Source organism: Urocampus carinirostris, chromosome 8, assembly GCF_059441175.1.
Source record: "Urocampus carinirostris isolate Australia breed hairy pipefish chromosome 8, RoL_Ucar_1.0, whole genome shotgun sequence".
Lineage (NCBI taxonomy): Eukaryota > Metazoa > Chordata > Actinopteri > Syngnathiformes > Syngnathidae > Urocampus > Urocampus carinirostris.
Window position 1 is genome coordinate 26,778,042 of NC_142356.1, and position 19,602 is coordinate 26,797,643.

General features: G+C 40.6%; 1 protein-coding gene across 1 annotated transcript in view; it reads right to left on the reverse strand.

Annotated features, from left to right (window-relative positions):
• Positions 1–4,418: 4,418 nt before the first annotated feature.
• The window catches only part of LOC148361471 (slit homolog 1 protein-like), a 63,658-nt gene continuing 48,474 nt past the window's right edge, over positions 4,419–19,602 (reverse strand). The window contains exons 32-37 of the mRNA XM_088342159.1: positions 18,339–18,567; positions 16,136–16,266; positions 10,448–10,602; positions 8,081–8,295; positions 7,065–7,170; positions 4,419–6,886 (exon numbers count right to left, since the gene is read on the reverse strand). Coding sequence (XP_088198285.1) covers positions 6,618–6,886; positions 7,065–7,170; positions 8,081–8,295; positions 10,448–10,602; positions 16,136–16,266; positions 18,339–18,567 — 1,105 coding nt within the window. The 3' untranslated portion in view covers positions 4,419–6,617. The remainder of the gene's footprint in view (positions 6,887–7,064; positions 7,171–8,080; positions 8,296–10,447; positions 10,603–16,135; positions 16,267–18,338; positions 18,568–19,602) is intronic.

A 19,602-nucleotide genomic window follows, 5' to 3' on the forward strand; every position in this document is an offset into this window, starting at 1 on the left:
CTATGACGCTAGTAGTTAGGGATAATAAACAACAAAACAGAACGTTTATTGATTATATGAATTGAGGATTAAATATGTATATACACAATACTGAAAAACACACCTAGGCTTAAAAGGCTTAAAAACAGTATTTTGTGAAAGAGTCAAACAAGATTAAAGAAAAAAAAAATCGGAAGTAATCACCACTTTCCAAAGCCACAAATCACTATTAGCACGCATGGGCACTGGTCATTGGTAGGACGTCTTGAAGGTTATGAAGGTATTTCAGAACAACAGTTATCGTCTTTCATTTCAAAGAGCCTGTTTCTAGGGCCGTTTCGTTCACGAACGACACATCATTTCTGAAAGGACAACCGCTGCCAGACACAAGGGCCTAAAACAAAATGAACAAACGCAGGAAGAATTTAAAGAGGAAGGAAGTCAAGTTTGGACAGACAAAAAGGGAAAGAGGTTCAAGCAGCTTGCAACTTTCATTATCGAGATTTTAGTTGGTTTTTGCAGCGATATTAGTTGAATGACACCCAACATCAAAACAGGGGAGGCGATGGAAGGAGAATCCACGTTTTAATTAAATTTAACTTTATTGTCTTAATCTCATTAATATCAACGTTGTGAAACATTTTATGCGACAAGATTGAACATGGCACTCCATGGTAGATATGTTAAAAAGACTTTAAAGAAAAAAAGATAAATGACTCTCAAGATGAAAGGCTGGTTTTTGTCATACAGAGTCAAGTCAAGTCAAGCCCTGTTTATTTGTATAGCCCTTAATCACAAGGAGTCTCAAAGGGCTGCACCGACCACAGACTATTGCAAACCACAAACTATTATTACACCATCCCCTGATCTAAAACCTACGTACATGGGAAGTCTATGCATTTAGTTGTTATATTTGTGTGTGTTTTAGGAAGAAGTCTTGGCCCACTGTTAGGGGTGCTCAAGCATCCCCCAAAGATTATAGCATTTTAAAAATTCTTTACCCTAAAGAAGGACGGGAAAGGGTTAAATATGATTAAAGATGCTAGAAAAAAAAAGAAAAGAAAATGTGAACAACGCAGTGTTGAAAAACACTCCACTGCCTTGAAATGGTTGAGTCCATTTCTGTCATGATCCGGCGTGCCATTGTTCATCAGGGGGGGGGCGCTAGAGAACCAACGCACCTACAGCCCATTATCCACACCTGCCGCTTATGAGGGGCTTTGTATATATGGACTGCACTGACTATCATAGTTGTCAAATTTGTTGCGCTTCAAACCATTCCTGTGCCCCCAAAAGACTGCTAGTGTTCCCCCAGCCATGAGTTATTAGGACTGTGCTTTTTGTTCATGTTTTTCCTCCCTGTGAGGAGCGCCTCATGTTTTCATCCTGTTTCCCCCTCAAATAAAACTGTCAATGCTGCACGTGTGTCCGCGTTAGGGTTCCACTGCCAAACACAAGAATTTGACTCATAGCACTGATTTTGCCCCCCTTCCCGCTCCTCTTTCGCCTGGCTAGAGTCACTTGCGGCATAGCGGAAGAGTCTGTCGAAGCTCGGGTGTATTACGGTGAGTGTATCGTATGCAGTGATTATGGTTAACAACTGTTTTACCACCCAATACCATTACTTTGTAATCTATTAGAAGCCCGTTTGCATCATTTTACCAGGAAACACACAACAAATGTAGACTCATCACAAATAGAAACAGACGGTACAATTACTTGCAAACTTTGCAAAATGGGTAATAATTCTTTAGACACTAGAGCACTGTCATTGATTTTTCAAGATTTGCCTCCAGAAGAAGATTCAAATACCAATCAAGATATTTTTGTCTTGAATTACATTTGGGGGTTTGATAAGCATTTACATCCTCGGAAGGTAATCATTTTATCTTTTCATTGCTTCCTTTTCCTTTTTGTTATTTTTTAATTAAAAGTAGTCTATAATCTGTAAGGCCTTGGGACTTCTTTGGATTAAGGGCTTTACACATAAAAATGACTGGACTTGACTAAAAATGGGGGTGCGTAGTCATAGTGTTTCTGCTTATCACAAAGTGTAATATGATGAAACACTCCTGAACAGTGTTGAATGATCCTAAATCACTAAGTGATATATATATATATATATATTTTTCGTAAGCGGCCAGACACTTTGGGGGTGCTCAGCACCCCCAGAGCTCTGAACCTAAAATCACGCCTGGAAGGAGTAATGATTATTAAGAGCTTCGGTGCTTTGGATGCCCTTCTTTGTGTGTGTGATGAGGTGTGGGGGAGAGGTTGTATATTTTCCTTTATGGAGTGGGAAGGACGTGTCAATCACTCAGTGTTACTGCTTGCGATAAGCCACGCCCACTTTATTCTAATCCAATCCCATACCTACCGACACTAACGCTTTTCTCCCTCAAAAACGGTCACCAATTTTAAAAAAAATCAATTTTAAATGACAAAAAAGCTTGACTTGAGACTAGATAGATAGATAGATAGATAGATAGATAGATAGATAGATAGATAGATAGATAGATAGATAGATAGATAGATAGATAGATAGATAGATAGATAGATAGATAGATAGATAGATAGATAGATAGATAGATAGATAGATAGATAGATAGATAGATAGGTAGGTAGATAGATAGATAGATAGATAGATAGATAGATAGATAGATAGATAGATAGATAGATAGATAGATAGATACTTTATTCATCCCTGTAGGGAAATTTACTCTTCCAGCAGTATCCTTGTGTTGAAAATAAAACAATAATAAAGTAAAAGAAATATAATACATAAATACCCAATACCCAATGTAACTTGTTGATACAGAGTATTTAAATAGTGCTACATAAAATACACACTGTAATGAAAATAGTTTTACTCCCCCGGGTGGAGTTAAAGAGCCTCATGGCATGAGGAAGAAATTATTTCCTCTGTCCGTGGAACAAGTGTATGTCAGCAGTCTGTCGCTGAAGCTGCTCTTTAGTTTGGAGATGATGCTGTGTAGTGGATGTGATGAATTGTCCATGATTGACCACAGCTTTTTCAGTGCCCGTCTCTCAGCCACTGTTGTCAGGCTGTCCAGCTCTGTGCCCACAACAGAACCCGCTTTCCTCACCAGTTCATTAAGACGAGAGGCATCCTTCTTCTTGGCGCTGCCTCCCCAACACGCTAACGCATAGAAGAGGGCGCTTGCCACAACAGTCTCATAGACCATTTGTAGGAGCTTTTTGCAGATTTTGAATGATGCCAGCCTTCTGAGGAAGCACAGTCGGCTTTGACCTTTTCTGCATAGAGCTTCTGTGTTGGCAGTCCAGTCCAGTTTTTTGTCCAGCTGCACACCCAGGTATTTGTAGGTCTGGACAAATTCTACACATTCTCCTTTAATAGTTACAGGAACCGGGTGAGTTTTAGTTTTCCTGACGTCAACCACCATCTCCCTGATCTTGGTGGTGTTCAGGTGCAGGTGGTTAGCGTCGCTCCGTTGGACAAAGTCCTGAATCAATTTCCTGTACTCCTCCTCCTGCCCACTTCTGATACATCCCATGATAGCAGTGTCATCAGCAAACTTCTGCACGTGGCAGGACTCAGAGTTGTACTGAAAGTCCGACGTATACAGGGTGAATAGGAACGGAGAGCACGGTCCCCTGCGGCGATCCTGTGCTGCTGACCACAGTGTCTGATGTACAAGCAAGTTCTATGTATATTTTGCTTTTATTTAAAAAGAGAAATTGCAAGATCTCTACTGCAGTGATCCCAAGAGCAGAGAAGAGAACCGTAGGTTCAAGAGTGTTCTCCATTCTGGCCCCGATGTTGTGGAAAGCACTGCCCCCTGAGATTTGATCTGCAACCTCAGTGGAACTGTTAAAATCTTGGCTTAAAACACACTTATATTCTACAGTTTATGAATTACCGATATTTCCTGTTGATGATATCTGTGTTTATTATTGTTATTACAACATCCATTGCAGCCTGGTCATCCTGGAAGGGGGATTGCCTCATGTGCGACCCCTTCCTAAAGTTTCTCCATTTTCCTCATATTTTGAGTTTTTCCTTGCCCTCATGTAGGTTTTAGATCGGGGGATGGTGTAATAAAAGTCTATGGTTTGCAATAATCTGTGGTCTGTGCAGCCCTTTGAGACTCCTTGTCATAAGGGGCTATACAAATAAACAAGACGACTTGCAGCCCAATTATTTTCTGCCTAATTATCAAAGACAATTTACAGCATTTATCTGACCGTTTATCCAAGAGACGAAAATTTGCCTAACATAGAGTACGTTTTTAATAGAAAATACCGAATCGTCGAGGCACATGAGAATTTGCAGGTACATTTTTTATGTTTAAAAAATCTCTTGTCTTTCAATGCACACAATTTTCAGTTAATGTCAAAGACAACCTCAAAACGATGATAAATTAAAGACCAACCATACAGAAGCAATTCCCTTTATTCCAATAAATTAATAAAGAAAACTAGAATACAGTCAACGTATACAAAAATACTATGAGCACGTCTTATATTATTTTACAATTTGTTAGCTTGTTATAGGTTCATTTAGTCAACAAAAAGCTACATTGGGTTATGCAAAAGCCAAAATCAGAATAATACAAAAAGTTAAAACTGGCGTAACGTTGGCATAAATGACATCTTTCTTGAACATGTGATCTTCTGATTGCAATGCAGAGGAGGACTTAAACTCGGTCCCAACATCAAAGACTCATTTTGCCTTTTACACGCTGGTTAACTACTGTTAAAAGAAAATAACTCTGAAATTGTTTAATTGATGTTGAAAATGTCAGGAAAAAATGTTAAAACGTCATATCGTCACGTCATATTGTCAGATATAAAAAAATTGTGAATACGCTTGATGGCTGTGTTTTGCTGCTGTTGGTGTCGGTGGATTTGTTCAGACCGAGGACAATCGACTTTGGCCTGGACGGATCTATTGACACTAACAAAGATGTTATATAATGAAATTGTGAATATGTTTGATTTTCGAGAAGGTTTGTTCAAACCTCACTTTGTGTTTGCTGTTAAAAACGTAATATTGGAATATAATATTGTGAATGTGCTTGATTGCTGTTGAGATTGTCATGATTGTTTTCTGTTTTTAGTGTCAATAAATTTGTTCAAACCAAATTTGAACATAGATTATGGTGTGTCTATGTGTGTTAAATTGATTTGGTTGCCCTCATCTTGAGAAATACATATCACGGAAAGGGAACTTATAATTGATTTTTTCTTCAGGTTTGGTCCTTATAAGTTTATTCTGCTTGCTTACCATAAAGAATGCTGTTCTATTGTGAGGTCCCTTCTCAAGGTTTCTTATTTTCCTCATGCTGAGGTTTTTGAGTTTTTCCTTGCCAGCAGGTTGGATAAAGATCATGGGGTGGTGTAACTGTAACCTGTGCAGTCTTTTGAGACATTTTGTGAGTAATGACTGTACAAATAAATGGGACTTGACTTGATTTCTAGTACTGGCGACCTGCAAAGGAGATTTGCATTTGATGCTGGGGTTGTTCTTTATTTCGACTTTTATGCACTGTTTACATACTAATAACTATTGGCCAAAAATGTTGCTGTTCTTTGAATCCCACACCCTTTAGAGAAGATTTGCTTTTTGTAACTTATGAAAAATAATGAAAAGAACGGGCTCAGGAGAGGACTTTTAGAACAGATTGGAGGTATTGCATCTTGAGGGTTTTGGTACAGACCTTTTCTGTTATCCTTGCATGTTCAAAATTCATTAGTCTTCTTTGCTTATTTTGAGTGTCAACTAAACTATAGGGCGGTACAGCGACTGAGTGGTTAGCGTGTCTGCGGCCCAGTTCTGAGGTCATGGGTCTAAATCCACCTTCATCCTTCCTGTAAGGAGTTTACATGTTCTCCCATTGCCTGTGTGGGTTTCCTCTCACATTCTAAAAATACATGGGTGATTGGTACCTGCAAATTGGCTAGGAGTGAATAATCGAGTGAGTTGTATGTCTCTGTGTACGCTGCGACTAGCTGGTATCTGGTTCAGGGTGTCCCCTGCCCACTGCCTGAAGATAGCTGGGATTTGCTCCAGCACCCCCGCCACCCTAGTGAGGATAAGCGGAGCAGATAATAAATGGATGGTTGAAATAAACTATAAACTCATCAAGTCTACAAAATGCATTTTTGCAAGTGTTTCTGACATTTAAGATTACTTTTTAGAGTTAACATAATCTATTTGTGTTTTTCTTTTCCTTGGAGGGGGGTTAACATCAAATACCAATGTTGATATTTTCTAAAACAAAAACAAGTCCTCAATGGATGTTTCCTTGAATATGGCAAAACTTAGCACCGACTCACAAAGCATTAATCCCAACAAACAGATCAAGTATGTCTATGATACTCAATTGTACAAGTTTTAAAACCAACAGACCGTGTAGGGTCTTTGATAACCAAAGGGTTAATATCAGAGTTTTAAAATAAATTGCAAAATAGTGTATTTGGCAAAAAAACACAATGACAACTTGTCTTCAATGAACGCAGTTTTGTGAAACATCAAAGACATTTTGGACATTTTTACAGATTCATCATTTTTTTGGGATATACTTTGAGCATATTAAAGACAAAACGCCTTTTTGGTGACATCAAAGATGTATTTTCAAGCTTATGTGCCTGTACTACACACACATTTTGCAGCCGCACTCAAGCGGCTTCTCCACGTCTTGCGTCAAAGACGTCCCGTCGTCACATATGAAGCTGATCCGGCGTCGGCGCAGCCTTAAGGGGGCACAACAGGCAGGAGAGATCGGGCCAGAGTCCAAACCCCCTTGCGGCTGGCAGTGGCCCTGGCACTCCACCCAAGAGAAGGTTTTGGTGCTCCTGCAGGAGATCGCCCCCCGCTGGACCCGGTGGTAGTCACGTACAGGAGCACCCAAACATGCCGGCCCTGGGTGTGGGTATGATAGCAATGCTTTTGATTAAGGAACATACACGTTTCGGAAACACTTTTAAAAAATGCATCTTGAAGGGAACAAACATATTCATTTCAGTTTTTGGCATAAACATTTTTTAGAAATATCAAAGACCCTTTAAGAAGTCACAACCAAAATACACAACGCACAAACCTAATGCTTCTGTGTCGTTGACCGCGTCACCTCCCTCAAGCTCTTCTGCAATTGGCTGGTCACACTGAGGCCCTGCCCAACCGGACTGGCACACACACTGCGGCCCCTTAGAAAGCAAATAAAATCAAACAACTAGACTGGAAACTTTAAAAGTATAACAATAAAGAGAACTGTTTTAACTGTTTCAGGACAAAAGCCGTGAGTCAAATAAAAAAGCAGTATTGTAACAAAAGTACGAATACGGTATAAAAATGTCCTCTAGAGAATTAAAATACCCTCCATTGGACAGTATTTTGAAGTCAGTAGTGCAAATAAAGTGTCATTTGTCTCTTATTGGCTAAGTTGTCATAGTGACAACAAATCTACAGGGTTTTGTTCATGAACAGTAAAACCTTTACATTTTGTTTGAAGCTCACTGCTTTCTACAGGGTGAGTTTTTTCATGCGTTCATGTAATTTTTGTGGTGTTGCCACAGTAGTAGGACACTTTACCGAACCTGTCATCCTCATCCAGTTGCTCTCCTTACTGATGATTGCAATTCCCCTTTTTAGGTGATAATAAACCTTACAAACACATCACCCACCTATTTACTCTCAGAAGACCAGTGTTGGACAAACTACTTTAAAAAAGTAAGTAGTTAAAGTTACTCACTATTTCATGAGATAGTAACTGAATTACTCGATAGTAAAGGTAACTAGTTACCAGGACAATTAATTATTTTTGTTATTTAAAAAAGGCAGGATGCATTAGCTGGCCAGGTATGAGGAGTGCTAAAAGTGTGCCTGTCATTCACACCCTCAGGCATAAACGCAGGGAGCTGGTGAGGGTGCTGGGGGAGAAAGAGAAGGGCTGCGCTATCCTACATGGAGAAGTGTCGTTTTGAGGAAATTGGTGAAGGAGCAAAGTATTGATCCAGGTAAATGGTATCCATCTGATCCAATTACTTGCTTTGTATCAATAATATTGATATTTAGTTCGATTCACCCACCCCTTGTTCTCAAGCGAACGTGTGGTACCTGTATGTCCACTCTTGGCTGGCAGAGTCCATGCACGCAGAGGAGCTGGCGGCAGGCGCGGCAGCCTGGCAGCACGCCCGCCTGCATGTGCCCGCGCGTGAAGTCTTGAAGCTCGTGGTTGATGTAAAGGTTGCGGATGCAGCCGTGGAAGCCTGATGTGTTGATGGCGTGAGAAGACAGAGATAGTGAGGTGGGCACTGCCTCTTCAGGAAGGCCTGAAAATAAGAGGGACAAAGTGGAGACCAACAATAGATTAGAGGACCTGGAGGGCCAATACAAGGGCCTGTTTTGGCATGGACAGATGGGACGTTCATCCATCCATTATCTTCACTTCTTATTCTCAGTAGGGTTGTGAGGGTGCTGGAGCCCATCCAGCTAACTTCAGGGGACAACCTGAACTGGTTGCCACCCAGTCACAGGGCACACAGGGACAGACAACTCACTTGCTCATTCAAAACTAGGGACGATTTGGGTCTGCCATTCAACCTGGCATGCTTGTTTTTGGAATGTTGGAGGAAATCGAGCGCCCAGAAGAAACCCGCGCAAGCACGGCGAGAACATGCAAACTCCGCACAGGAAGGCTGGTAGCTGGATTCGAACCCATGATATCAAAACTGTGCCGCGGACACGCTTACTACTCAGCTGCCGTGCCGCCCTGAGGGCACATGTCCCCACTAATAGCGAGCAAACGTGAATTTGTACCCGCCAATATTTTGTGATCACCTTGAAAAAATGCCCTATGACCCACCCTATGTCAAAAACCTACGCTCTTGTTCCCAATGTGTCCAGATTTTTTATGAAGATACATAAAATACTTTTACTATTGGTTTCACTGAATGAACTATGCGCACTAAAAAACATATTTTTGTATTATTGTGTATTATTTGACCACTGGATATTGCTGTATTGTGTAGCACAACCATAAACAAGTGCTAAAATGCAAAATGAAGATGACAAATTATGGAGGCTTAAAGTGACAAAATTGCACAATATTTTTCTCCTTTTTAACCCAACAATTCATGAAGTTTGGTTTTTATTAAGGTACCCGCAGCAGCAAGATGGCAGACAATCATCTTAGCTCTCTCTAGGTGAGCTTCACACTTGAAGATTAGCATGACTTAAGAGCATAAAGTTAGTATTGACAAGCAAAAAAACAACATAACTTTAACTTCTATCTTATTAAAACGGACTGCAAGTGCAGGGATCTCAAGCTTTTTTCAAGCTGAGAGCTACTTTTTTTGCTGCTAATTAAAGGGCACCCAGTTTGATATGCATTTCTCAAATAACCTATCATGTTATTACTATGTTATTACTAGGTTAATTATTGGAAGTAGGGTTAAATAGTCTTAGTCAACCACTACTAATAATATTTTTTCTAGAAAATCACAATGACCCAGCAGTGGTGAGCTATTTAAGGGCACCTCATCTGTCCTCACCATGTTGGAGACCCCTGGTGTAGTGCAACTGAAAACAAGTGCTAAAAACACGAGGGAGAATACAAACTACAGAGAACCACATCATTATTTGTCTTTCACAAGGTTTTTGTTTTTTGGGGATACCGGTAGCAACAAGATGGTGAAAAGTGATGTCAGCTCCCTTATTAAAATAAATAAAAACGATTATTCTCATTTTTATGGCCAGCCTTTCGCAAAGTTTGGGGTTTTTATGGTGACTGGTAGCATAAAGATGGCCGACAATGATGCCAGCTCCTTCTACCTGAGGCTCATTTTTTGACCTACCCATATATTAAAAAATGCATGTTTGGAGATGAGTTCATGTATTTTTGCTCATTATTTAAATCAATATTGTTTTTTAATGAATTATGTTTTTCTAACCACTAGGAATTTCTAAATAATACACACTGTTTCTTTAACCAAATGAACACAAGTTTTCCATAACATTAGAAACTATATATGTTTTTTAATGACCATATTGTGTGTTTTGTGCGTTCAAAGACGTCTATAATAACTTTTCAGAAACATCAAAGACCTTTTAATGACAATACCTATTTTGAATAATCAATAAACATTTTTTCAGAAAGGTATTGTTCTATTTGTTTGACAATTTAGATTTTCAACAAAATTAACATTAAGATGTTGTCCTGTTCTCTCTATAGGCACCACCAAAACCAACCTTTTTGGAATAGATAGAATGTATTCAATTGTTAAATCACCAATATTCATTTGTAAAGCACTTTTTAGGCAACATAATTCTTCAAGTGATGTTTAAAAACATCCAATTTACAATAAATAACAAAATGTGCTATTTTTTGCCACCTAACCACCCGGAAGCCCAAATGCACAGATGCACACAATACTTAAAATAAAAGAAATGTTAAAATAAAGTAATGATTTTGAATGTTTCAACCTCCCACGTAGAGCGGCGCATCGGTCCTGGCAGCCTGCCGGCGCCCTCGTCCGTCCAAGATGGCGGCTTGCCCCCCGTCCACTGTCAAGTTGAGCGTCTGCTCAAAAGTTAGCAGCTCCACCGTGTGGAACTGGCCATCGTTCACTGTCTCCAAGCTGCAGGAAAATGGAGCAAAAAACATCCAAGACAATTCAAGGCTGCTCATCTTCATAAACATCCAAGACAAAAAAACAACAAAACAAGGTTTTCGTAGCAGTTCTTCTGCTGTGAGCATTACAATCGAGTCTATTGTAAGGATTCAAAACAGTAAAAACCTTAGTGATCACCAAAATCAAAGGCAATTTAGACTGGTGTTTTTCAACCTCTTTGAAACGAAGCACACGTATTTTCATTGAAAGAAATTGAGGCAGACCATCCGCTGAAAATTTTTATAAATGAATTCCCGGCACCAGTTTCATACTTTTTTTTTAAAAGCTGAAATTATAATTTTGCCGAAATTAAGTCAAGTCAAGTCAAGTCCTGTTTATTTGTATAGCCCTTAATCACAAGGAGTCTCAAAGGGCTGCGCAGACCACGGACTATTGCAAACTACAGAGTATTATTACACCCTGATCTAAAACCTACACGAGGACAAGGACAATTTCGGGTTCTGACCCCTTTTCTACAGTAATATGACAGCCCCAAGATATTTAAATTTTGTGGCAAGTTGTAACTTTCTGTGGTTGATGGTCATGTTTGTGGTGACACCTTGGGGGCTGTTGGTCAATACTTTTATATTTTCTCTGCTGATTTCCATCCCATATTGGCTTGATGCCTTGTCCAGGTGATTGACCAGATTTCTGAGTTCCTGTTTGTCTCCTGCCTATCCGGCAATATTATCAGCAAAATGGAGGATAGTGATGTTTTCTCCCCCAATACTGACTCAACCTTTATTTTGCCCCAGAGCTTTGGACATGATCCTCTCCAGGATGTCACGTCCAGAACAAAGGGTAGACCCAATTGCGTAACGTTTCTCACAAGTTTATTGAGATAGAGAGGAAGGGCAGCGCCCGCGATCCGGTGCTCGCTAGACGCAGGAAGCAAGTCGCTCTCGCAATCGGATCGTGATCCGAATACGGAAGTGGCTCTTCCGTAGCGGGAGATGGCAGTGTCAGGGACGGAAAAACCGGTCGATAGCCGGCACGGGAGAGCAGATGTGGTCGGGATCAAAAACGGGTCGTAGCCGGAGACAAACGGGGAAATCAGGAACGGACAGGTGGAAAAGCGGGAGCAAAAACGTGACAGGCGGGAATCAGGGTCAAAAAAGCTTACCTTGTATCAACAGAGGTTCGCAGACGGACTGTCAACAGGGGATTGACAGGACTGGGTTAAAATAGGGACAGGGAGCCAATCAGAATCCGCAGCGGTTGGCGTCAAATGAGCGGGCACAGGTGATTCATATCGGTAATCATGACACAGGAAGATGTTGAATAAAGTTGGAGAGAGAATGCAGCCTTGTCTCACACTGACTGTGGTTCGAAACTACGCACCAATGGTATCATTGACAAGTATGCACTGTTGGCATTGGCATACGGTTGTTCAATGGTCTGAACTAGTTTTTAGCCCATGTTGTACTTCCTCATGGTGACCCATAGAGCGGCTTGCCAGACTGTCAAACGCCTTCTTGAAATCAACAAAAAACAAGATAAAGGTGTCTTTGGTTTTGTTGAAACTTCTTACATTGAATGCGCAGATTAGAAATCTGTTCTCTGGTGAAAAAAAAAAAAAACAATAATCTGCTGCCACCTACTGACATGGATTAATACCACAGTTATTAGGCTCATCACTAGAAGAAAGCAAACATGAAAATTATATTCTTGTTTACAAAGAAAAATCCGGGTAATTTCCTGAACACACTAAACAAGGTCTCACTACACGCTGCTTGAAAACTGATTTAGACAGTTCAATAAACCTGCATGGAGGCCTGCCTCATTGAGATAAAAGAGTGGATGTCACTCAATTTCTTGCGTCTTAACTCTGAAAAGACCGAAATGTTAGTCATTGGTCCATCTAAATGCCGCGACTTAATCTCAAAAACTGCTGTGAACATTGACAAATGTCACATCACACAGAGTGACTCAGTTAAAAATGTAGGTGTCATATTTGACCCTGATCTATCCTTTAAAACGCATGTAAAGAAAATTACTAGAACCGCTTTCTTCCATCTTCGTAACGTTGCTAAAATTCGTTCTATACTGTCTCAGTCGGATGCAGAAATTATAATTCATGCGTTTGTTACCTCCCGTCTCGATTACTGTAATGCACTACTCTCTGGTCTCCAGAAGTCTAGAATTAAGTCTCTTCAGCTGGTACAAAATGCCGCAGCGAGGCTTTTAACTAGGACAAAAAAGTCCGATCACATCACACCGATTTTGGCTAACCTGCATTGGCTCCCAGTTAGCCTTAGATGTGATTTCAAGGTTCTCTTAGTATTATACAAAATCATACATGGACTTGCTCCCTCTTATCTTTCAGATCTGATTTCCCCCTATGTCCCGGTCCGAAGCCTACGATCTGAGAGTGCCGGTCTTCTGGTGATCCCAAGAGCAAAGAAGTGTTCTGCTGGTTCGAGAGCGTTCTCCATCCGGGCACCGGTGCTGTGGAATGCTCTTCCCCCTGAGATCCGATCTGCAACCTCAGTGGAAATGTTTAAATCTAAGCTTAAAACGCACTTCTACTCTATAGCATATGAATAACCTACTCTTCTTGTCGGCTCCAGAGCAGGGGAATGTATAATAATATTCTGAAAAATAGTCTGTGTAATATAGTGTAATAATCTGTGAAGCCCTTTGAGTCTCTTTGTGATTTAGGGCTATACAAATGACTTGACTTGCATAGGTTAAACATCAAAGACACGATTTTAAAGGGGACAGGAACCAGCTCAGTAGCCTAGATGGTAGAGCGCCCGCTTTGAGACTGGGAGGTCGCTGGTTCGCGCCTCGGCCGAGTCATACCTAAGACTTATAACATTGGTAAAATGGCGGCGCCCTCTGTTGGCTGCGGCTGCAACGGCTCGCTACAACGGGTCAGGTGTATCGACATTTCGTTCTGTGTACATTGTTACAAAGAATGACAATACAAAGGAAATTATTATTATTATTATTAATAAGAACGTTTTCTAGCTTAAAATTATGCAAATTATGTTTGACGGTACACGTGAGTGCGCATGTGAAGACCCCAAAAAGGGAATCACTTGACATGGATTGGAGGGTCCTCTTAACGGGGAAGCCCCTCGTTAGCAACGGAGCGTCAGCCACTCAGAATGCATTAGGGAGCGTTTTCCCACACCATGAGCGCCATCAGATTCACGGGGTTCTGACCGGTCCTTCGGCTCCATGAGCACTTGAGTGGTCACCCTCCACAACGTCGGTTGTCAAGTGAGGCGGTTAGTGGAGGGTGCTTGTGATTTTTCTTTTTTATTAAACACAAAAATACCTAACACAAACGCTTTCATGGTGGACAGTGCAGACTCTTTATTGTTCAGTTATAAATACATTTTGTGTATTTTTTCCATTGTCTCCCACAGGTTGGCAACACGACGCTAATTTACTGTAAAGTCCATATTACAGAGCGCACCTGATTTAAAGCTGCATGCTAAAATTTAAGAATAAAAGTCCTATTTTGTCTTTGTACTACGCCTTTTTCCCCGCCAGCTATCGTATTCTATTGTATTCCAGTTGTGATCCGAGTTGTTTACGTCACATGTTTTCGGATCTTGTCACCCAGGGGTCGGGAACCTATAGCTTTCGAGCCATGTGTGGTTATTTTCATGAGTACATATGGCTAAGAGAAAAATGTTTGACCACAGGACATTTCTGTGTGGTATTCCAAAGTTGAGGGAGCAAAAGAGGTGTTGTGTCACAGTTGCCATGGTGCCCAATTGGTCCCAGCCGTGTGGCGCCAGGTTCTGTCAAGGTTGCCACGGAGTCCAATTGGCCCCGCCCATTGGCTTAAACGCGTTGACAGATTGCTCCTTGGGAGTACTTAAACGCGGTCCTTTGAGACGTTAGTTGTCAGAGCGTCCGCAAGACTCCTGTTAAACTCTGTGTGAAATGCCTAGTTCTGTAAATTTGCCTGTGTTTGATCCTGTTTTATTTTTGGCCTGATCTGTTTGATTTTGACAACTCTTTTTTTCCGATTTCAATCCACTTCCGCGACCATCGATCCCCGGATCGAGTGTGCGCGCATTCCTCCTCTCCCTAATAAACTGTGAGTACGTTACGCAATTGGGTTCTCCATTCCTGTTTCCTGTCCTGGTTTGTGACATGTTGGTTTAGTCCATTATATATAGGGCACATTTTAGCTACAGGTTAAAGTCAGGGTGTCACAGCAACATATCCTGTTTTAGCAGGGGTCACTAAGAAATTATTTAAATGGAAGCTCATTAAACTATGTATGTTCACTGTTGAGATACGTTATGACGAAAACCCCTCAAACTAACTGTAAACAGCTGAAAACGCCAGAAAAACATTTAGACCAAATTGACTGGGTGAGCGGTAGAGGTGAGCAGATCACTGCATACAGCGCAAGACACTCTCTTTGTTCTCTCGCTCAGTGCACTCTGCGCAGAAGGTAAATAGGACAATATCCTTCTTGTTTGCACTATTTTGTGACATCTTTACAAAAGTACTTTGCTTGCACCTTGTATTTGAAAGCATTATTTAGGGCAAAATGAGCTTCAAAACTATAAAGTAACTAAGGGGGAAAGACACATTTTAAGTGGTATATTATTGATGTGGGAAAGAGGCACCAGCAATATTATTATTTAATACAGTTGATTAAATCATTAAATGTCACACAGTGAAATTAGATTTGTTGAAGAATCAGCTTCTGTCTAGGGAGCGTTTTTTTTTTTTTTTTTTTTTTTTTTTTTTTTGCTTTTATGGCTCTTTGAGAGAAAAATGTTTCCGACCGCTGATGCAACCATTCAAGATGGACAAAGAGGAGCGAATGTTTACTTCAGTGTGATAAGGAAACCCGAATGAGGGCTGCATCGCATAAAAGCCCTATATTTCTAGACGACGCCAGGGCTACCATACTGTGGAGAATACTGCCAGATTGCAACCAAGATGTATTTTTTGTGCTGTTTTCATGGGTTGTTGCTGCGGTACCACACAAAAATGCATTCAATGCTATTGTTTTTAGAGGGTTAGAGGAAACTCCAGCAACCTGACATTGAAGTTGATGATACGGAAAAAAAACAGTAGTGTTTTTGATGGATACTTTTCAATTCGGTTGTATAATTCGAGAACTTGATTTGTGGGTGAAAAAGTTGACATATCGTATGTTGTATATATTCGATAAAGTACTATTAAACCCATGTTTCTCCTGTTAGGTATATTATAAATAATGTTGGGAAAAACATCGACTATTTTTTACAGACGTCACTGTGGTGTTTTGCCTTTAAAGAACAAACCAGCTTCCGTTTATCTCAGTCCCGGCACGAAGAAAAAAAGCCGCACTGCTTTTAAAGCCGCAGTGTTTAAAATGTAGCAAAAATCTATCAGCTTGTATTCCAAAATTTACAGTAAAAGATGGATGATAACATGAAGTATTTTAGCCAAGTTTTCCCATGAACGTTAAAAGGATTTGTTGCACATTGGATGGAAGACGCTAACGTTGGGGGTTTAGTTCAAGGCGGGCTCTTACCTGTAGATGGCGGTAGCGGGCTGGCTGCCGGGGTCGTAGGTGACCCTGACGTGACCTTGATGAAGCTCCACAGCAATCGGGTCCTTATCTCCATTAAACAGTAGAATTCCGTTTTCGTCTCCTGTAGATACCTGAAACATTTACTCCCAACGTTGGCTTTTTTTTGCAGATTTTTTTTGTAAGTATTCAAATTCATTGTATAAAGGGAAACTTTGTAATATTTGATCACTAGATGTCGCTGTATTGAATACTGCAACCAAGAACAAGTACAACAAAGTACTTTGGAAGATAACAAACTGTCAAGAGAATAAGAGACTCTAAGAGACAGAACCACACGATTTCTTTTCATTTTTTTGTCCAGCATTTTACAAGGATTTTTTGGGGGGGATGGGTACCCATAGCAGCAAGGCTGCTGCCATTTACTTCATCACGTTCTACGTGAGGCTCATGTTATGTCAAATGAATACAAAAATCTTGAAAAAAATGCACGTTTATATGACAGTTCATGTAATTTTGCTTACTCTTCAACTCAATTTTCTTCTACAACAATGTGCCTTTAACTTGACAATTTTCACATCTGTTCATGAGGAATTATCAACGTCTGTCTTTATATAACAATTGCATTTTTTAGAAATTGGGCATAGAGCATTCTTGCTCAATCGTCTGAGTCAGGGGTGTCAAACGCATTTTACACGATAGAACAAACATTCTCTCGGGGGCTGGGCTAGTCGATTAGAGAGAAAGAGAGAAGGGGGAAGCGAGAGAGAGAGAGAGAGAGAGAGAGAGAGAGAGAGAGAAAAAGAGAGAGAGGGAGTGAGAGAGAGAGAAATAGAAAGAGAGAAATGGATGGTGAGAGATAGACAGAGAAAGAGAGAGGAAGAGGAAAGCAAGACGGAAAGAAAGCGAGAGAGAGAGCAAAATGCAAGAGAGAGAGAGAGAAAGAGAGAGATGCGAGAGGGAGAGAGAGAGAGAGAGAGGGAGAGAGAGAGCAAAAAGCAAGGGTGAGAGAGAGAGAAAAGCGAGAGAGAGAGAGAGAGAGAGAGAGAGAGAGAGACAGAGAGAGAGAGAGAGTGAGCAAAAAGCAAGAGCGAGAGGGAGAGAGAGAGACCAAAAAGCAAGAGTGAGATTGAGAGAAAAGCAAGAGCGTGAAAGAGAGAGAGAGAGAGAGAGAGAGAGAAAAGCGAGAGTACGAGAGAGAGAGAGTGAGAGAGAGAAAGTGAGAGGGAGAGCAAGAAAAAAGCAAGAGAGAGAGAGAGAGAAAACCAAGAGAGAGAGAGAGAGAAAGCGAGAGCAACAGAGAGAGAGAGGGAGAGCAAGAGAGAGAGGGAGGCAGAGCAAGAGAGAGAGCGAGCGAGAAAGAAAAGCAAGAGAGAGAAAGAAAGAGAGAGAGAGAGAGAGAGAGAGAGAGAGAGAAATACAAGTACAGTGTTTGTGAGAGGCACCTGGCTTTGGCAACATCAAGTGGACATATTTCAACCTGCAGCTCGTTTTTCTCTTGCGCTTCTCTGAGCGTTGTCTCGGGGGCCGGATTCAATCCCTTAACGGGCCTGATCCAGCCCGCAGGCCGCCAAATTTAACACCCCTGCTCTAAGTCTAACATCAGGGCATATTTTCAAGATTTTTTTAAATGATGTTTTAAACACTAGAGATAAATTTTTATAAGTACATGTAGTACAATTTTGCTCTATTTTTCAAATGCTATTGTGTCATTGGGGGAATGTCCTGGTAATATTTGTGATATTTTAGTTTTCTCTTAAAGAAAATCAACACAAAAAAATCATGGATTCTTCACAGATGAGTACAAAGATCTCTGGTCTTTTCAACTGTGACAGTGCTTATTATTTAAATTTATTCCAATGAAAATAAAATATATTGGTTAAATAAGGGTTCTTAAGAAGGGAAAGGGCCTTGTGACAACATGCTTAAACTTGACACAGAGGCTGCAGTTACTCTTTAGGCCTGGGGTGGCAGGGTTGAGTAAAAAAGTGACCCTTTTGCATTGCATCTTCAATTCTCTTAGAATCACATTTTAACTGTTATGATGTCATTGGCAAAGCTTGACATTCAGTGAAGAATAATGACTTCTTTGTTATAAATATCAGCCAATAATTAAGGACTTGATTTTCACAAATATGTTCCCGTAGTACTTTTACTTTTAATAGTCTAAAATGTCAAACTGTTTCTCATAAAGGAGTTGGCTGACCTGCAGGGTGATGTTGGCTTGCGGGAGGTTCTTGATGTCATGCAGTTGGACGTAAGAGTCTCCGTTAACAAAGTTGACGCCCACTAATCTCTCACAGGCGGGACCCTCAAAGCCAGCCGGGCACTGGCACAGCGCTGCACCCGCCTTCTCCACGCAGGGGGCGCCGTTCTGGCAACGGGCTACTTGGCAGGGCGATGCCGGGGATGGAGACACCTCGCAGAAGTCGCCCCTGCCCAAAAACAATTTTGGGATAATAGTACAAAAGGAGTCTCAGTTTTCCTTGCATATGCAACATACACTACTTTTCAAAAGTTTGGGGTCACCCAGAGAATTGTGTGTTTTCTATGAAAAAGTCACACTTTGATTTTTCAAATAAGTTGTTCAATGTCTGTGTTATTTTGCCCATATGAATCTCTTCCTTTTTCCGTTCGGTCTCAGATATGGCTTTATCCTTGCCACTTTGCCTCAAAGGCTAGCATTTTAGAGTCACTTTTTCACTGTAGATCTCGAAACTGGTGTTTTACAGGTACAATTTACCCAAACTGCTAGGTGAGGATCTAAACAGGTGTCCATTTATTAGAATAGAAACTTTAATGTAGTATTTGTCATCCTGCCAATTCCTTGCTGGTTAAGTCTGTTTGTGATGTTCTCTGAATGGAGCAGTACACACCATAGCAGGAGATCTTCAGTTTCCTGGCAATTTTTCACATGAAACCGCCTACATTTCTATCAAGTTTCACGCGAAAGTTTTCTTTTCCTGGTCATTCTGTAAATTGAATCACACCTACAAATGGGATGCTCCAGATAGCCGACTAGCATAAAGATAGGTCAGTTTTACAGCCTCTCCAACCAGCTAAACTGTTTTCATCTGTCAGTTTTAAAGTTAATCTAACTAGCACTGTTTTAGCAGTGCTACCATAATTGTAAAAGCATTCTCTAATAATTCATTAGCTTTCCAACGCACTTACCAAACACAATGTAATATGTGAACACTGGAGTGCTGGTATACACCTATGTAGACATTGCATTAAAAAATAGGAACATTTTTAAGTGACCTCAAACTTTGTATTTTTTATAGACTTTTGAATTACAGTGGACTCTCTATGTACCAGCTACATTAATTACAAGAAAAAACTGTCCGGTGAAAATATACAAGAAAAAAAAATCTAAATTAAGAGAATATCCAGACGCTATCACTTGAGGGCCACAACATTAACTCGTCCCAATTAGCTAAAGCGTTTCTGATCGTTCCTTGTGTTTTTTA